Source organism: Arachis ipaensis, chromosome B7 (genome assembly GCF_059453495.1).
Source record: "Arachis ipaensis isolate K30076 ecotype BB chromosome B7, ASM5945349v1, whole genome shotgun sequence".
NCBI classification, from domain to species: Eukaryota; Viridiplantae; Streptophyta; class Magnoliopsida; order Fabales; family Fabaceae; genus Arachis; species Arachis ipaensis.
Genome location: NC_142442.1, coordinates 131,334,642 through 131,352,564, shown reverse-complemented (window position 1 = coordinate 131,352,564; position 17,923 = coordinate 131,334,642). Strand labels below are relative to the sequence as shown.

Below are 17,923 nucleotides of genomic sequence, written 5' to 3'. Positions count from 1 at the left end.
GGTGAGTGTTTGGGATGAGGAAAGGAGTAAGCCACGTGCTAGGACTCCCTAGGAGGCGTTGAACGCTAGCTAGGGCCTCCCTTTTGGGCGTTGGACGCTGGTCACCTCCTTGTGCGCATTGGACGCCATAATAGGATTGGTGGCTGGCGTTGAATGCCAGTTTTGGGCCTTCAACTCTGAAGCAAAGTATAGACTATTAAATATTTCTAGAAAGCCCTGGATGTTAGCTTTCCATAGCCGTTGAGAGCACTCCATTTGGATATCTTTAGCTCTAAAAAAGCTCCTTCGAGTGTACAGAGGTCAGATCCTGACAGCATCTGCAGTGCTTTCTCTAAATTAGACTTTTTCTCCAACTCCTCAATTTCAGTTAGAAAATACCTGAAATTGCATAAAAAATACATAAACTCAAAGTAGAATCCAAAAATGTGAATTTTACACCAAAATCTATGAAAACATAATAAAATTTAAACAAAACATGCTAAAAACTGTATGAAAATGATGTCAAAAAGCGTATAAAATAGCTCATCAGGAACCCAACTGGTTCAATGATCACTAACTGTTATTCCAACTTAGCAAGGAGAACTAATTTGAGTTCAACAATAACCAAATATACATAATTTTTTTTTTTACTTTTTCAATGTATCTCTCTTGTCTCTTTTCTCTAATGACTTTTTCATTTTTTTACCTCACCATGATTTGTTATTTTCTCAATTACAAAAAGATAAACATCAAATATTCATAACAATAAAATCTAAAATGAAGCACAAAGTTTAAGGAAAATAATTTTGCATGTATTAGATGATGCTCTAAATTTTTCACTCTATTTTTCTTGTTTTCAAATGTTGTAAAGAGCCAGCTATATAGTGAAAAGCTTGCTTCATTAAATTGGTTCACTGTCTCTTCATTTTCCTTGTTGATTATGCCTGTTGTAGCTGTCTTCCTTGATATGTATTACTTTCCCATTTTACTTCACAACTTTTGCTATTTTTGTAGTTGCTCCACTAACCTCTGTTGTTCATATATTTTTGTTTTTGCTCTACCAACCTCTTATTTTTGATCCTCTGCTACTTGATCTTTTATTGTCCCTAGTGTTGTTGTCCTTGTGTCTATGTTATCTTTTGTATCACAACCCAAAATGAGTCATAATCTATGATGCACGGACACTGACACGGACACGGGACACGACACGACACGGGACACGCCGACACGCAAATTTTAAAATTTTACATGACACGGGGACACGCATACATATAAAATATAAAGTATTTTTTAGATAAACCGTAATGATATTTTAATATTTTATTGATATTAAAATATAAATTAATTTTTTAAATTATTTTTAATGCCTTATTTTAATTATATCAAGTATTTAAAATATTTTTGTTTTAATAAATAATAATATATACTATATCTAAATTTATTTTAAGAATATATATTAAAAATAAAACCGGACACGCTGACACGTGATGGTATTTAGGTGTGTCCAAGTGTGTCCGGAGAAGAATTTTTTATTTTTTATTGAGACACGGTTTGGACACAGCAGACACGCGTGTCGGACGAGTGTCGGTAAGTGTCGTGTCCGAAATGTGTCCGACACGCAGACACGGCAACTCAGCAAAGTGTCCGTGCTTCATAGGTCATAATTGATGCTTAGAGAAATTGTTCCGTAACAAACCTAACAAATTCGAATATAAGCTGAATAAGAAAGTTATAAATATTTTTAATAAATTTATGAATACTAAAATGAATATAGTTATACATTATTTTAACAAAAATATAAAATAGATTAAAATGGTTGGATTCTGCCTATGACATATAGAGCATATAACGTCTAGGACACAACAAGAAATAGGTACCCATTGTAAATCATTACTCTTGAATGGAAATGCTCATACATTTATTCCTGAAAAATATTTTTAGAAAAATAGAATGAGTTTTGTAACTCAGTGACTAGCTAGACAATACATTTATAACCCACATGAGATCATATAAATATTATCATAAAAATAATTTTATTTAAAAAAAATTTATATGAATAAGTGAATCAATAAAAGAGTTCTCATATAAAAATCAAATCAAAAGTCTACACTTGGGTAGCTCCACCTCTATGGATAGCCTTTTTCTCTTGCGTGTCATAACAAAATAACAGATCTAACGTATAACCTACATGTTAGATTAACAATGCCCCTGCTAGCTGAGTCAAATATATCTAAGTTAACGTCATGACAGCCGTTAACTATAGTTTTCTAATACGAAACCTCCTAAACCAATTCAAAACATATAATTTTAAATACAACAAATTTTTTATCTTTTAAATATATAAGGTATCAAATCAAATCAAATGATACTTTTTCATCGAAAATCCGTTTTTAATCATACTTTCCAAATCATAAATACTTTCAAACATATTTCACAATTTCAAAGTAAGTAAATACTAACAAATATTTCAATGCTTCAAAAATAAATTCATATTAAATAAAATATTCTAAAATAACACAAAATTTCATCAAACATGTATACAATCTTATGTGCAGATTGAAAATCTGAATTTCACAAAAATAAATATTTAGTTGTAATAAATCCATTATTAAGATAAAATTCAAATCCTTTGCTAGTAACTTTGTAAGTATAGTCATAAATTCAAGTAGCATATATAAAAATAATTATAAATGCAAAGTCAAATAATTATAAATGTAAAGCTTACTCACAAATTGGTCTCAAGGGACCGAAAAAACCAAATTCGGAGTGCCAAAATAAAAAGTAAAGAAGGTTGAAGTAGAATGGAATGAAAGAGTACAAAATTTGGACCGGAGTAGTAGCAATAACTTTAATTCTCACTATAGCAACATTAACAACAGCCCTAGTAGCAATAACATGGGACAACCAAGGTAACACTTGCAGCGAATCCAATAGCCTACGGTAGTTTAAAACTGAGTAAAAGCAGAAAGGGACATCAAGTAGGATAGGACAGAGTCAATAATAGAGCTTTACAGTGAGACAAGACAGAATAATATTAGTCTTACCAAAGAAAATAAGGGGATGGAGCATCAGCAGCTCCAATGACCCTCTCCAGTGTTGACGGTGAAGGACACAGCAAACAGCGGTGGCAATAGTTCCTCTCCCCTAGCAGTGACTCTTGCAACATCACCACAAGCTCTGACAAATAAGAGAAAGGTAGGGCTCAGCCTCGGCGGAGCAGAGCAGGGGCAGAATGCAAAGCAGGCGGGCAAGGAATCTAGCAGCCTCAACGGCGATCTCCGACGGTGGGAGTTGCTCGACGATGGCGTAGCAGCTCCTCTCTCCTCCACGCGACCTATTTCTCCCTGCTCGGCCCTCACACCTGCTGCCACAATGACGACAATGATGGCAATGGCAACAGAGTGACTCGACAGTGAAGGCCAATCGGCTCCAGAGGCGGGACGGTGACGGCGGTACAACTCCATTCTTCTCTCTCTCTCTCTCTCTCTCTCTCTCTCTCTCTCTCCTCTTCTCTCTTCTTTGTGACAATGATGCGACGGCGATGGCAATGGCGGTAGCAGACAAGCCCCGTTGTGCGGTCTCTCTCTCTCATCCCTATTCTCTTCTTCTCTTTTTCCTATCTTCTTCTGTTCTCTCTCTTCCTCTGATTCTTTTTCTCTCTTTTCTTTCTCTCTTTTTTTTTTCTTTCTTTGTGGTTCTAGAGAGTGAGAGTGAGTGAGAAGGGTTAGTGTATATGTAAAAGGTGAGAGTGACTGTGTGTTTGAAATTAGAGTTAGGGTTAGGTTTGGAAAAAAGAGGAATAAGAGTATTTTAGAAATTTTAATAAAATTAGAGGATAGATTGGTAATTAAAAACCAAATGTATTTCAATACAACTATTTTAAAAATATTATTTATTTACTAACTTGTTAATTATTTTTTAGTAAGTACTCTAATTTTAAATTAGAGATAATTCAACTAAATTTCTTTTAGTTCATAAATTATACTAAAAATTCTCATTATTCAAATTAAATTTTCAAATCCTCATTATATTTTTATTGCTAAAACTTTAAATTTTAAATAAAAAATATTCAATAATTATGAAAATTATATATAACATTTCTAATAAATTTTTAAACTCAAAGTATCATAAAATTTGATTTAATTACTATTAATAAAAAAATTTATGAAAATAAAATCCTAAACAAAGATAATAAATCATAAATCAGGGAGAATGAGAGAAGAAGAGAGCGGGAGAGAGCGTTTGAGGGTGAAACACGGTGAGGAAGATGGCCATGCCATCGAAAGAGATAAGGGGGAGAGCGTGGAAGGGTTTGCATCAGGTGGGAAGGAGGGATCAAGTAAGGGCAACTTTAGTTCTAGGGTGACTTTCAAGATTTCTTTCCGTGACAAGGTTATTGGTTCTACGGTAACCTCAGAGATAAACTGGGCTGAAGCTCTAGATGAGGATTCCATGGCAGTGGTCATCAGAAAACAAGGAGATCCTATGCCTTCGAGAGTTTGCTTCTCCGAAGAGGCTAGAAACATCCTTTCTGAACCATACAAGGAGGCAATTGTGATTAAGGTTCTTGGAAAAAATATTAGTTACATGGCCATGTTTCATAAACTGAAAGGGGTATAGAGGATCACCAGTGGATATGAAATCCTGGACGTGGGGTTTGGTACTTCCTCGTTAAATTTGATCGCATGGACGATCGAGAGAAGGTTTTACTAGGGGGGCCATGGATGATCTTCGGTCACTATATTGCCATCAAGCCATGGACACCGGATTTTAAACCTTGTGAGGACACTTTCGGGGAGACTATGGTTTGGATTCAAATCGCTGGTTTGAGCATTTGGTACTATCAGGATAAAGCCATGATGAGAATTGCCATCAAGCCATGGACACCGGATTTTAAACCTTGTGAGGACACTTTCGGGGAGACTATGGTTTGGATTCAAATCGCTGGTTTGAGCATTTGGTACTATCAGGATAAAGCCATGATGAGAATTGCTTCTGCTGTGGAGACCAGTCAGGGTAGATCTGGCTACTAAGTCAGCGGAGCGGGAGAAATTTGCTCGAGCTTACGTGCAAATTAATCTTGGTTTGCCGGTGGTCCGGAGTGTGATTGTCGATGAGTTTGAATATAAGGTGAAGTATGAATGCTTACACCTTATTTGTGACAAGTGCAATTGTTTCAGGCATTCATCAACTGACTGCAGAATGACCCCGATAGAGTCAGAAAAGGTGGATCGAAAGGAAACATCAGTGACCGAGACGACGGCCCAGGTGGTGTAGTGATGAGCGGATAATTTATACGCTTTTTGGCATTGTTTTTAGTATGTTTTTAGTAGGATCTAGTTACTTTTAGGGATGTTTTCATTAGTTTTTATGTTAAATTCACATTTCTGGACTTTACTATGAGTTTGTGTGTTTTTCTGTGATTTCAGGTATTTTCTGGCTGAAAATTGAGGGACTTGAGCAGAAATCAGATTCAGAGGTTGAAAAAGGACTGCTGATGCTGTTGGATTCTGACCTCCCTGCACTCAAAGTGGATTTTCTGGAGCTACAGAACTCGAAATGGCGCGCTTCTAATTGCGTTGGAAAGTAGACATCCAGGGCTTTCCAGAAATATATAATAGTCCATACTTTGGCCAAGAATTGACGACGTAAACCGGCGTTCAACGCCAGCCTTCTGCCCAAATCTGGCGTCCAGCGCCAGAAAAGGATCCAAAACCAGAGTTGAACGCCCAAACTGGCACAGAAACTGGCGTTCAACTCCACAAATGGCCTCTGCACGTGCAACACTCAGGCTCAGCCTAAACATACACCAAGTGGGCCCAGAAAGGGGATTTATGCATCAATTACTTACTCATGTAAACCCTAGTGACTAGTTTATTATAAATAGGACCTCTTACTATTGTATTAGGCATCTTTGGTCTCAGTTTTATTCCATTGTTCATCTTAGGAGACTATTGATCTCGTTTAGGGGGCTGGCCATCTCGGCCATGCCTGGACCTTCACTTATGTATTTTCATACGGTAGAGTTTCTACACTCCATAGATTAGGGTGTGGAGCTCTGCTGTTTCTCAAAGATTAATGCAAAGTACTACTGTTTCCTATTCAATTCTTCTTATTTCTCTTCTAAGATATCCATTCGCACCCAAGAACGTGATGAACGTGATGATTATGTGTGACGCTCATCATCCTTCCCCCTTATGAACGCGTGCCTGACAAACACTTCTGTTCTACATGAATTAAGCTAGAATGAGTATCTCTTAGATCTCCTAACCAGAATCTTCGTGGCGTACGCTAGAATGATGGCGGCATTCAAGAGAATCCGGAAGGTCTAAACCTTGTCTGTGGTATTCTGAGTAGGATTCAATGATTGAATGACTGTGACGAGCTTCAAACTCGCGATTGTTGGGCGTTAGTGACAGACGCAAAAGGAGGGTGAATCCTATTCCAGCATGATCGAGAACCGACAGATGAATAGCCGTGCCGTGACAGGGTGCGTGAGCATATGATTCACTGAGAGGAGGGGATGTAGCCACTGACAACGGTGATGCCCTTGCATACAGCCAGCCATGGAAAGGAGTAAGACTGATTGGATGAAGATAGCAAGAAAGCAGAGGTTCAGAGGAACGAAAAGCATCTCCATTCGCTTATCTGAAATCCCTGCCAATGAATCTACATAAGTATCTCTATCCCTTTTATTGTTTATTTTAATCTAATAAAATATCATGTTTAAATCCGCCTGACTGAGATTTGCAAGGTGACCATAGCTTGCTTCAAGCCAACAATCTCTGTGGGATCGACCCTTACTCACATAAGGTTTATTACTTGGACGACCCAGTACACTTGCTGGTTAGTTGAACGGAGTTGTGTCCACACATAGTAAAGAGCCATAATAATGATTCCATACAATAACAAAGAGTACTACATTAATGTGATCACAATTTCGTCCACCAAGTTTTTGGCGCCGTTGCTGGGGATTGTTTGTGTTTGGACAACTGACGGTTCATCTTGTTGCTCAGATTAGGTAATTTTCTTTTTGTTTTCTTTTCAAAAAAAATTTTTCAAAAATATTTCAAAAAAATTTCTCCCTTGTTTTCAAAAAAATTTTAAAATAAAAATGTTTTCAAAAATAAATTATTCTATGACTTCAAAATTTTTAAGAATGAATTCTAGTGTTTCATGAAATATGTTGAATCATATCTGGCTGTAAAGCCATACCCAAACTACTTTGGGATTGGTATTCAACTAATCACTCCAGCCCATGTAATTATATGTTAAAGCTTGGCTGGCTGTTAAGCCATGCCAGACCCTTTGATTGGAGCTTTAGACTAACATGGCAAGATTCCTGGAATTCATATTAAAAATTTTGGAATCCTTTCTTTTTCATATAATTTTCGAAAAATATAAAATAAAAATCCAAAAAAATTAGAAAATCATAAAAATCAAAAATATTTTGTGTTTCTTGTTTGAGTCTTGAGTCACATTATAAGTTTGGTGTCACTTGCATATGCATCTTGCATTTTTTCGAAAATTTCATGCATTCATAAGTGTTCTTCATGATCTTCAAGTTGTTCTTGGTAAGTCCTCTTGTTTGATCTTGATGAATTTTTGTTTTGTGTCTTTTCATGTTTATCATATGCATTCTTGAATTCTTAGTGTCTAAGCATTAAAGAATTCTAAGTTTGGTGTCTTGCATGTTTTCTTTGCATTAAAAATTTTTCAAAAATATGTTCTTGATGTTCATCATGACATTCAAAGTGTTCTTGGTGTTCATCTTGACATTCATAGCATTCTTGCATGCATCACATGTTTTGATCTAAAAATTTCATGCATTGCATTTTTTTTTGTGTTTTTCTCTTGCATCATAAAAATTTCAAAAAATCAAAAAAATATCTTTCCCTTTTTCTCTCATCAAATTCGAAAATTTGGATTGACTTTTTCAAAAATTTTTAAAAATCAAAGTTGTTGCCAATGAGTCAAATCAAATTTTCAATTTGAAAATCTTATCTTCTTCAAAATCTTTTTCAAAAATCAAATCTTTTTCAAAATTTTTAGCTATTTTCGAAAATTTCAAAAATATTTTTCAAAAATCTTTTTCTTATTTTTATATAAAATTTTCGAAAATAACTAATCAATTAATGTTTTGATTCAAAAATTTGAAGTTTGTTACTTGCTTGTTAAGAAAGATTCAAACTTTAAGTTCTAGAATCATATCTTGTGATTTCTTATGAACCAAGTTATTAATTGAGATTTTAAAAATCAAATCTTTTTCAAAACTAATTTCAATCATATCTTTTCAAAAATATCTTCTTATCTTATCTTTTTCAAAAATATCTTCTCAAAATATCTTTTCTAACTTCCTAACTTCTTATCTTTTCAAAATTTGTTTCAACTAACTAACTAACTTTTTGTTTGTTTCTTAACTTTTTCAAAACCAACTAACTAACTCTCTCTCTCTCTCATTTTTCGAAAATATCTCTCCCTTTTTCAAAAATTTCTTTTTAATTAACTAATTATTTTTATTTTTTATTTTTGAATTAAAAAATTTTCGAAAAATACTAACTAATTTTCAAAAACCAATTTTCAAAAATCACTAACTCTTTTTCAAAATAATTTTCGAAAATTATTCCTCCCCCATCTCATTCTATTTATTCATTCATGTCCTAACATCTCATCTCACATTCCAATCCTCACAGTTGTGTTTCTTCCTTTACATCATGTAGCCACAAGAAGCCTCAAAGGAAAAAATTTTTGAATTTGGGTGCAATCCCGAAGATTCAGTGATAGTTGCAGAAATTGGGGAGGAATTGGGTGATATGTTGCATGGGAAGGAAGTGGGGTCCCAGCATGTGGGAAATGAGGCTGGCTGGACCAAAGTCAGCGGTAACAGGAGAGGAAAATTGAGCCAATCAAACAAAGCCCAACAATCCTCTAAAGACAAAGTGCCGGTGCACTCAAATCAGAAATTGGACCAGAACCATGACTTTGGGCTACATATGAGAGGAGCCGAATCAGGGGTGAAGACCAAGTCGGTGGGCAGATCTCAAGCACGCATGGCGTCTTCCAAATAGCAAGGGGTGAAGGGCAAAGCTGTCTCCGTTGCGGTGCTGACTTTCAATGCCATTTTAAAAAATGGAGACAAGAGGTTGCGCCCTTCTTCTTTGCATAATTCGCCGTCGACTCCGAACTGCCTTGGTGACACCAGAAAGAAGCAAATCAGGGAATTGAAAGGGTTGTCAGTAGAGGGACACAGGCAAACCGGGCAACAACCGGGTAAGGACAAGCAAGTCTCAGGGGGATATGATGGTGGATCTTCATCATCTCGTTAGGGACTTCGGTTGAGGTTGGTCCTTTTTACAGTACAATTGTTTTATGGATTATTTAGATTTAAGCTTTCTATTTTGGAATATTAGAGGGGCCTCTAATAAATTGGCCCGAGTTCATAGTAAAGATTTAGTGAATAAATTTCACCTTACTTTTTTCATTCTGTTTGAAACACATATTTCTTTCGAGAGGATGAAATCTTTTTGGAATAATCTAGGTTACCAGGGTGTTGGTATTGTTGAGGCTAATGGTCATAGTATGGGTATCTGGATTCTATGTTCTAATTCAAATATTTCTGTGAGAGTATTGGATGTAGTTGATCAATGTATCAGTTTTAAAATCACTATAGGCAATACTTCTAGTTACTGCAGTGCAGTGTATGCTAATCCGCATATACATCGGCGTAAAGAACTGTGGGGTGACTTGACAAGGATTTCTAATATGATCCACAGACCTTGGATTGTGTTAGGGGACTTTAATGATGTGCTGTTGCAAAGTGAAGTTAGAGGGGGCCAGTTTAGACTTGCCAGAGCAGAACAATTTGCAGAAACATTGGAGAATTGTGGGCTGTTTGATATGGGGTTATTGGGAGAAGATTCACTTGGTACAGGAAGGTGAAAGGTGGGGTGCAGGTGGCTAAGAAGCTTGATAGAGGAGTCATCAACCAGGACTGGCGACTGATGTTTCCGGAGGCTTATACTGAGGTGCTGGCGCGCCTTCACTCTGATCATTGTCTGTTGTTCACTAGGTGCAAGATGGCAGAGAGGGCTACCAAGGGCCATTGTCCGTTCAGATTCTAGGCTGCATGGATGACTCATCCTCTTTTTAGGAATGTTGTTCATATAGCTTAGAATAAAGGAGCTCCGGATGTGGTCAAATATTTGTTGGAGGTTCAAAAAGATGCAACTAGCTTTAATAAAAAGGTTTTTGGCAATATTTTTGTTAAGAAAAGGGAGCTGGAGAGGCTTTTGAATGACGTTCAGATTACTCTGGAGAGTCAGGAGGATCAACAGCTTAGAATCAAAGAGCAAGTTTTGCATCAGGAACTGAATGCTGTCCTTCTTCAAGAAGAGCTGTTGTGGTATCAAAAATCTAGAGAACAATGGGTGAGATATGGAGACAGAAACACAAAATTTTTTCATCTGCAAACGGTTATCAGGCAAAAGAGGAACAAAATTCATGGATTGTTTTTGGAGGATGGGTATTGGGCCACGGAGACTTCGACTCTAGAAATGGCGGCAAATTCTTTCTTTCAAAAACTCTTCTCTACAAGGGACGATATCGACCTGGACGCCATGGGACATTTTCCTTGCTCGTCTCTTAGTACTGAGGCTTGTCAAAAGCTAGTGGAACCAGTGACGTCTGAAGAGGTTAAAAGAGCTGTGATAACCATGAGTTCGTTTAAAGCCCCAGGGCCAGATGGATTTCAAGCAATTTTCTACAAAGAGTTCTTGGACTCTCTTAGCAATGATGTGTGTGGACTGGTCAAGCGAGCCTTTGAGGGTGAGCCAATGCATGCGGCTATTTTCGATACTCTCGTTGTTCTAATTCCTAAAGTGGAAGTTTCCTCTTCCTTACGGGAGTTTCGGCCTATTAGCTTATATAATGTAATTTATAAAATTGTCACAAAGGTTCTAGTTAACAGGTTTAGACCTTTCCTGTCGGAGATCATTAGTCCTTTGCAAGGAGAGTTCATTCCAGGAAGAGGAACCACAGAGAATATTATCATTGCTCAGGAGATTATGCACTTCATGAGGAACACTAAGTCTCGAAAAGGGACCATAGCGTTCAAGATTGATTTAGAAAAAGCTTATGACAGGGTAGACTGGCATTTTTTGGAAGCTACTTTGGTTCGGTTTGGGTTTCCAAAGGCTACCATTAATCTTATATTGAATTGTGTGACTTCCTCTTCGTTGGCAGTTTTATGGAATGGGAATAGGCTCCAAAATTTCAATCCAAAGAGAGGGTTGAGGCAAGAAGATCCCATGTCTCCTTATCTATTTGTACTCTGTATGGAAATTCTTGCCGGCTTTATCTCTCATAGAGTTTTCCAAGGTTTGTGGAACCCGGTAGCGGTTTCTAGGAACGGACCACGACTCTCTCATTTGATGTTTGCAAATGATCTTTTTCTTTTCTGTAAGGCATCGAAAGCTCAAGTAATAGAGGTTATGCATTGCCTGGACTTGTTTTCTAGAGCATCAGGTTTGAAGGTAAATCTTCATAAGTCAAAGGCCCAGTGTTCCAAGAGGGTGTCGGAGAGGAGAAAAGAGGTTCTCTCAGGGGTCTCTAACATCCGGTTCTGCAATGATTTGGGTAAATACCTAGGAATTAACATCGGTCATGCCAGAGCTTCCAGGAAGACGGCTCAGGAGGTTATTTAAAACATTTCGAGGAAGCTCTCCAGTTGGAAAGGATGCCTACTGAATAAGGCATGGAGGCTTTGTCTTGTTAAATTGGTTATGACCTCTATCTCGATTTATGAAATACAAATTTCTCTTCTCCCGAAGTATGCATGTAATAAAATTGATTCCTTGATGAGACAGTTCTTGTGGAAAGGCCAAGCGACCGGCAAAGGGCTGCCTCTGGTCAGGTGGGAGGTCGCCATAACTCCTAAAAGGGCAGGAGGATTGGGTATTAGGGATAATACCCGTGCTAACATGGCGCTTCTGGGAAAGTTGGTATGGGATTGTGTAAATAATAGTGATAAGTTGTGGGTGCAGGTTCTGAAGCATAAATATCTCAGGAATCAATCTAGTATGAACAAAAACAGTAGAAATTCTTCATCGGCTACCTAGAAGAACATTGTTAGTGCCTGTGAGCATCTCAAGGAAGGGCTTCATTGGAATATTGGGGATGTCCACAAATCAGTTTGGTATGATGAGTGGACTCCTTTTGGTAAGTTTTGCAACCTTGTTCCTTATGTACATATTTCTGAATCAGATTTCATAGACTTGTGAAAAGGGGTGTCTTGGGAGGTTGATAGTCTTACCACACCTATTCCGCATGAGATTAAGCAGTTTATTTGTGGTCTGAGATATCCTAGTTCGACTGAGTTGGAGCCATAGTGGGAGTGGTGGCCTGCAGCAACAAAAAAGTATAGTGCAAGGGAAGGTTATAGATGGTTATTAGAGAAAACATTAAATTGGAATGCCAATAGTAACTGGAACTGGTTGTGGAATACAAACATTCCGGAGAAGTTCAAATTTACTATGTGGCTTGGCTTACAGGTTTACAGGAATCGAAACAATGCCTTTAGGTCTCTCCGAAATTGCCTGTGTTGGGAACCATCGGTAGGCAACAGTTTTAAAGTTAATTGTGATGCAAGCTTGTATCAGGATTTAAATTTAGCGGAATTTGGGTGTATTATTAGAGATTCTAAGGGAGATTAGATCTTGGGCTGCTCTGGAAGCATTCCCCCCTGGTCTATCATCAGATGTGAATTATTTGCTGCTTGGAGGGGACTGGTTTTAGCTTGGGATTGTGGTTTGAGGGATATTATATGTGAAACGGATTGTCTTGACATTCTGCCCATCATGTATGAGCTTACAAGTGGGTATTCATCTGAAGTAACAGATTTGGTTCACAAGATTCAGAAGCTTTTATCTCGTCCTTGGCTTGTTCACGTTGAGTGGGTGTCCCGAGAAGCAAATAGAGCTGCGGATTGGATGGCTAGATATGGTGCCAAGAGTAACTCTAATCATGTTATTTGGTATGAGTCTTGTACTGATCTCCAGCAAATCATTCGTTCGAATATAAGATATTGTTTGCTTTATTTCTTTCTATGTTTAGACACAAAAAAAAAATCATAAATAAATCATTATTTAGTTTGCAAAATCTCGAGTGTTACATCTTGTTCATCATAATATTGTCAAATGTTCTATTTACTTTTTCTTCTTTTTCTCTTAGTAAATGCAGAACCTTCTCTTTTTATATTTTGGTTCTGATTTTTGTCTTCATATGCATTGGACTAATAGTTTAATTTTTGCATTATAAAAATTTGCTGAAGCAATATCAGATAGGATGAGAGATATATTATCAAATATTAAATCTGTAATACTAATACACATATTAAATTACACTTAAATTTTTAATCCAACATAATATTTGTCATCATATTAATATACTAAAATCAATTTTAACTCAAGAGTAACAACTGTATATCTAAATTTTAGTTTGGCCACCGAATCACACTATGTATTTTTGCACTAAATAAGTTATAAAAGTTTTTAGTGACTTAAGATAGATTATTTTGAGTGTGAAAGGTTCACATTGCAGGAGTTGTAACTTGTAAGTCATTTTTAAAAATCCATTTTAATAAACTATTTTTAAAAATAAAGACTAGAAAGTTAAAAGGATAACAAAAATTCGGTGTCACAAAATCCACTCACCAGTCACCCATAAAAACAAAATCAGACTTTGACAAGGTCGTCCTGCAACTTGCAACGTCTATTTCGGAGAGATAGATAAAGAGTGACAATGCTAACGGTGGAAAAAATTGAAATTTTATATGAAATTAAAAAAGTAATTTAAATATGTAAAACGTAAAATTTTAATAAGATTTAAATAGTAAATTTGTCAGACCTAATAAAAATTTTATAAAATTGATTGACTCATTTAAAATCGTAATATCAAAAGATTTTAAGAGTTAAATTGAGATTTTAGCTATTATGCCAATCAGAATTCATGAAAAAAAAAAAAAAAGAAAGAAGATTGCGATATAAGTAATGGTGGTCCTAAAAAAATAAAGAATAATGATACACATTTAAGTCTTTTTGTTAATCAAATCCAACTAAGTTAGTCTAATATTAACAAAAAGTTATGAGTAGCATTACTTCAAGTCTTATTATTTAACTTGGTTGGATTTGGTTGATAAAAAGAATTGGTTGGGTAGTATTATTCAAAAATAAATAACTAAAAAATGTGATATATAATCGTTTGCACTCACTCTATTGTTCGTTTATTTTGACCATCACTCTCCCAAGTCCACTCACTCTCTTTGCAATGGATTCATCAAATATTCGTTTCACTAGTCACTACACGTCTAATTCATGGGAACTTCCTTAAACAATAATGTTCTTTGCACATTCTAGGCACTTATAATACTTTCATTAACTTGTAATGTGTACCTTTGTCTTACAGGAAAATTTTCATTCAATATACTCGTATGATATGCTCCAAGTACAAAAGATTGATATGCAAATCAAACACTGTCTATTTACTAATTTTCCGCAAGTAATGCGTAACTTTTTGTTTTCTTCTTTTTTTTTTTTTTTTCCATTGCTTAGACGTGATGCTTTTGTTTTTCAGCTAAACATAGCCATTCAAGTCATGATCATCAAGAAGCTAAGAAAAAAAAAAAAAAAAAAAACCATTTCTCACTCATTCATTTAGCATAGAATTTTTCGATGGTGGCTTTTGATTGTTAATTAGTTTAATCAAGTTGTGGACTGAAGAGTGTAAAACCAATTTTTTATACATTAGTAGAAAAGAGAATTCATAGTAATTATTAGAAAAATGATAATGTCACTCTTATTTTTTATAATATTATTGTTCACATATATATTATCTAAGTTGAAAAAGTATTTATAGACCACATAGGAACGAATTTATTGTCATCATATACATCAGAAATACTAATATACACAACATAGCCAAAGACATAAGCTAGCTAGATACAGAGCATGCAACATTATATCAAAGTAGAGTCCATTCAGATTATTTCTATTCCTTTGAATCACTAACTGAAGAGACGTCACCAGAGGATAACTTTGAACTGTTATGAGTAGTAGTATCTTCAACATTCTCTTCTGTGAGTGCATCAAGTGGGTAGAAGTACGGTTTTGGAGGCATTTCTAAGTCATCATCTTGTTCTAGCATCTCCACAACTCTCTTCATTGAAGGTCGATCATTAGGCCTTGTTTGTATACACCACAATGCCACAATCATCATTCTTTTTGCCAACTTCATCTCTTCATCTGTGTCATTTTCTATTGTTATTTCCCTTCCATCCTGCAATTCATCATAAACCCAGAAAGGAAAATATATTTGGCTGGAATTTTCAGTCTGTGCATTCAAATTCTTCCTTCTACTAGCCATCTCCATTAACAACATCCCAAAGCTATAGACATCGGCTTTGTATGAGATTGCGCCAACATTTCTATAGAAGAGCTCAGGAGCCATGTACCCTATGGTTCCTCTTGCTGCAGTCATAGACACAATGCTTTTATCAGTGGGAGATAGCCTTGCAAGTCCAAAATCAGACACTTTTGGGTTGAAGTTCTCATCCAAAAGAATATTGTGAGGCTTGATGTCAAAGTGCAGAATTTTCATGTCACACCCATTATGCAAGTATTCAATTCCACGTGCTACTCCAAGGGAAATGGTGTAGAGTTTTTCACAACTTAAGGAATCATTCTTCTGAGGGGAAAATATGTATTTTTCTAATGATCCATTTTCCATGAGCTCATATATGAGAGCACGCTTTGATCCCTCTACGCAGAAACCAATAAGTTGCACTATGTTGACATGGTGAATTCTACCAATAGTAGCAACTTCATTGATGAATTCTTGGCCATTGGATTTAGCCTTATTCAACAACTTGACGGCTACAAGGCGGCTACTTCGAAGTTTTCCTTGAAAGACAGAACCGTAGCCTCCATTCCCCAGTTTTGTTTTGAACACTCCTGTTATGTTCTTGATATCCCTGTAGGAATATCTAATTGGCATAATACTATTGTCGCTTTGAAGAAAATCTTCAATAGTCGGATACACAGATAAATGCCTCCGTCGCCATTTATATATGCATAAAAGAATGAGGAATGGAACTCCAAATAGTACAGATTTGGCAAGAACATACAGAGCTGCAACAGCTGTAGGAAGATAGAAAAAGAGCAAATAAATCATAAGGTGTCTCAGTTTGGCACTCTTAAATTTTTGTAATTTAATTCGTAAATTAGTGTTTCTTCTCAATTCTGCTGCTAAATTCTGGTGATGTTCATTTTCCCATGAGGTACTTGTAGAGGAAGAGAAGGACTTACTTGCTGCAGAGCGCAGAAGAAGTCCAATCGATTCTATTATACCTGCCAGGAACATACCGGGAAAAGAGAAATTATTACTGCCTGACATTAGGTTCGGATTATGTTAAAAACACATGATCTCATGTTAATTTAAATAAACATGTATCATTTTGAGATCGAAAAAAGGTAAATTAGAAAAGGCAAACATAGATGCTCAAAATAAGCAAATTAAATTAGCAGAGAGACGAAAGATGTAACTCGATTTGTAGAGTGCTGGAAACCAAGAAAGTTCAAAGCCATAAAGCAGCAGAGTACGGACGCCAGTGCATGAGTTGCTTTCACGTTCAGCAGGCCACGATGAGGGATACATCCACTCTATGCGGCACGAGTCTGCAACCGCGAAATCCTGGAGGCGTTTGTGAAAAACACTGACGAGGTAGAAAGCAGTCCCAAGTGCATCGGAATCATTCGTCATACAAGTAGCAGTAGCAGTTGCGATGACGTCATTTGGACACCTCAAATATACCACCACGAGAGTCGTCAATTCATGATAATCGTAGCTTAAGGGATACAGTTCATATCTATGATAATCGTAAGGTAAGGAATAATAAGGAGGGCGAGAAGTGTAATCGTGGCTAATATTGGCATCCAGGAGTCGGATCGTGTAGTTGTTGTAATTAATTGACTGAACATTGAACTTTCTTGATCTCCAATACAGGACCAACTGGTGATCCTCCTCGCAAGAGAGGGTGTACCTGTGGTCACCACATTGGCTTGGACTGTCTTCTAGCCTGAAAGGATCGCTTATGTTATGCTTCCCGCACCATTGAGATAGACACTTATTATGTGCTGCGCCGGCGGTGGTGGCGGTGGTGATGAACAAGCACAGGCACGATAACAACAACACAACAACGGATGACATTTCTTTGGTCATCAGTAGAGCAGAGCAGCTGGCCGTGACTAATCTCACTTGATAAAGGACGACTAACACCGTGGAATCTTACATACTCCTTCATCCAAATCAACTGTGATACGGAAATAAAAGATAAATAAGAAAATAAGGATTCAAACTGAATAAAAAGATACATTGAAATTAAAATAGGAACAAAAAAGATAAGTTGAAATTGAGTACAAAGAGAATCACTCTACTTTTTACCCAATTTCTTGACGCAACAAGAAAGGGACTCCTCAACCTAACTTGTCAACGCCATGGTTTGGAAATTGATTCGAAAGGACTCCTCAACCTTCTAACCAATTCCCCGATGCAACAAGAGAGGGACTCCTCAACCTCAATTGTCCACACCATGGTTTCATCACGAAACCAAAAAGGAGTTTTGAAACCTCTAAAAATTCTATACTACGACTACAATAGCTAAGGAGGTATTTATAACCTCTTATTAGGTTAAAACAAAGAAAACCCTAAAGCCCATAAACATAAGGCCCAATCTAGTAATTAAATAAACAAAATCAAAATACATTAAATAAAATATTCTAAAATTGTAAACTAAAATATCTTCTAAATAACTCTTGAACTCTTCATATCACGAACATTTGAAGCACGTATCAAACTGCTGTTGACTATCTCTATCACGGTTCACCCAGTCAAC

The 17,923-nt window shown here is 36.4% G+C and overlaps 1 protein-coding gene across 2 annotated transcripts; it reads right to left on the bottom strand.

The window, feature by feature from the left end:
• Nucleotides 1-14,870: 14,870 nt before the first annotated feature.
• On the bottom strand, nucleotides 14,871-17,336 carry LOC107605927 (rust resistance kinase Lr10-like). 2 transcript variants are annotated; one of them, XM_088492819.1, is made up of 3 exons: nucleotides 16,575-17,336; nucleotides 16,338-16,379; nucleotides 14,871-16,169 (listed from the first exon to the last, which is right to left on the bottom strand). In XM_088492819.1, the coding sequence occupies exons 1-3, from the start codon at nucleotides 17,248-17,250 to the stop codon at nucleotides 15,022-15,024; spliced, it is 1,866 nt and encodes a 621-aa protein (XP_088348945.1). In that variant the 5' UTR covers nucleotides 17,251-17,336; the 3' UTR covers nucleotides 14,871-15,021. The 2 variants fall into 2 exon arrangements, with proteins under 2 accessions (XP_088348945.1, XP_088348946.1); XM_088492820.1 differs by lacking the exon at nucleotides 16,338-16,379 and having other exon boundaries at nucleotides 14,871-16,259; nucleotides 16,539-17,336.
• Nucleotides 17,337-17,923: the final 587 nt, after the last annotated feature.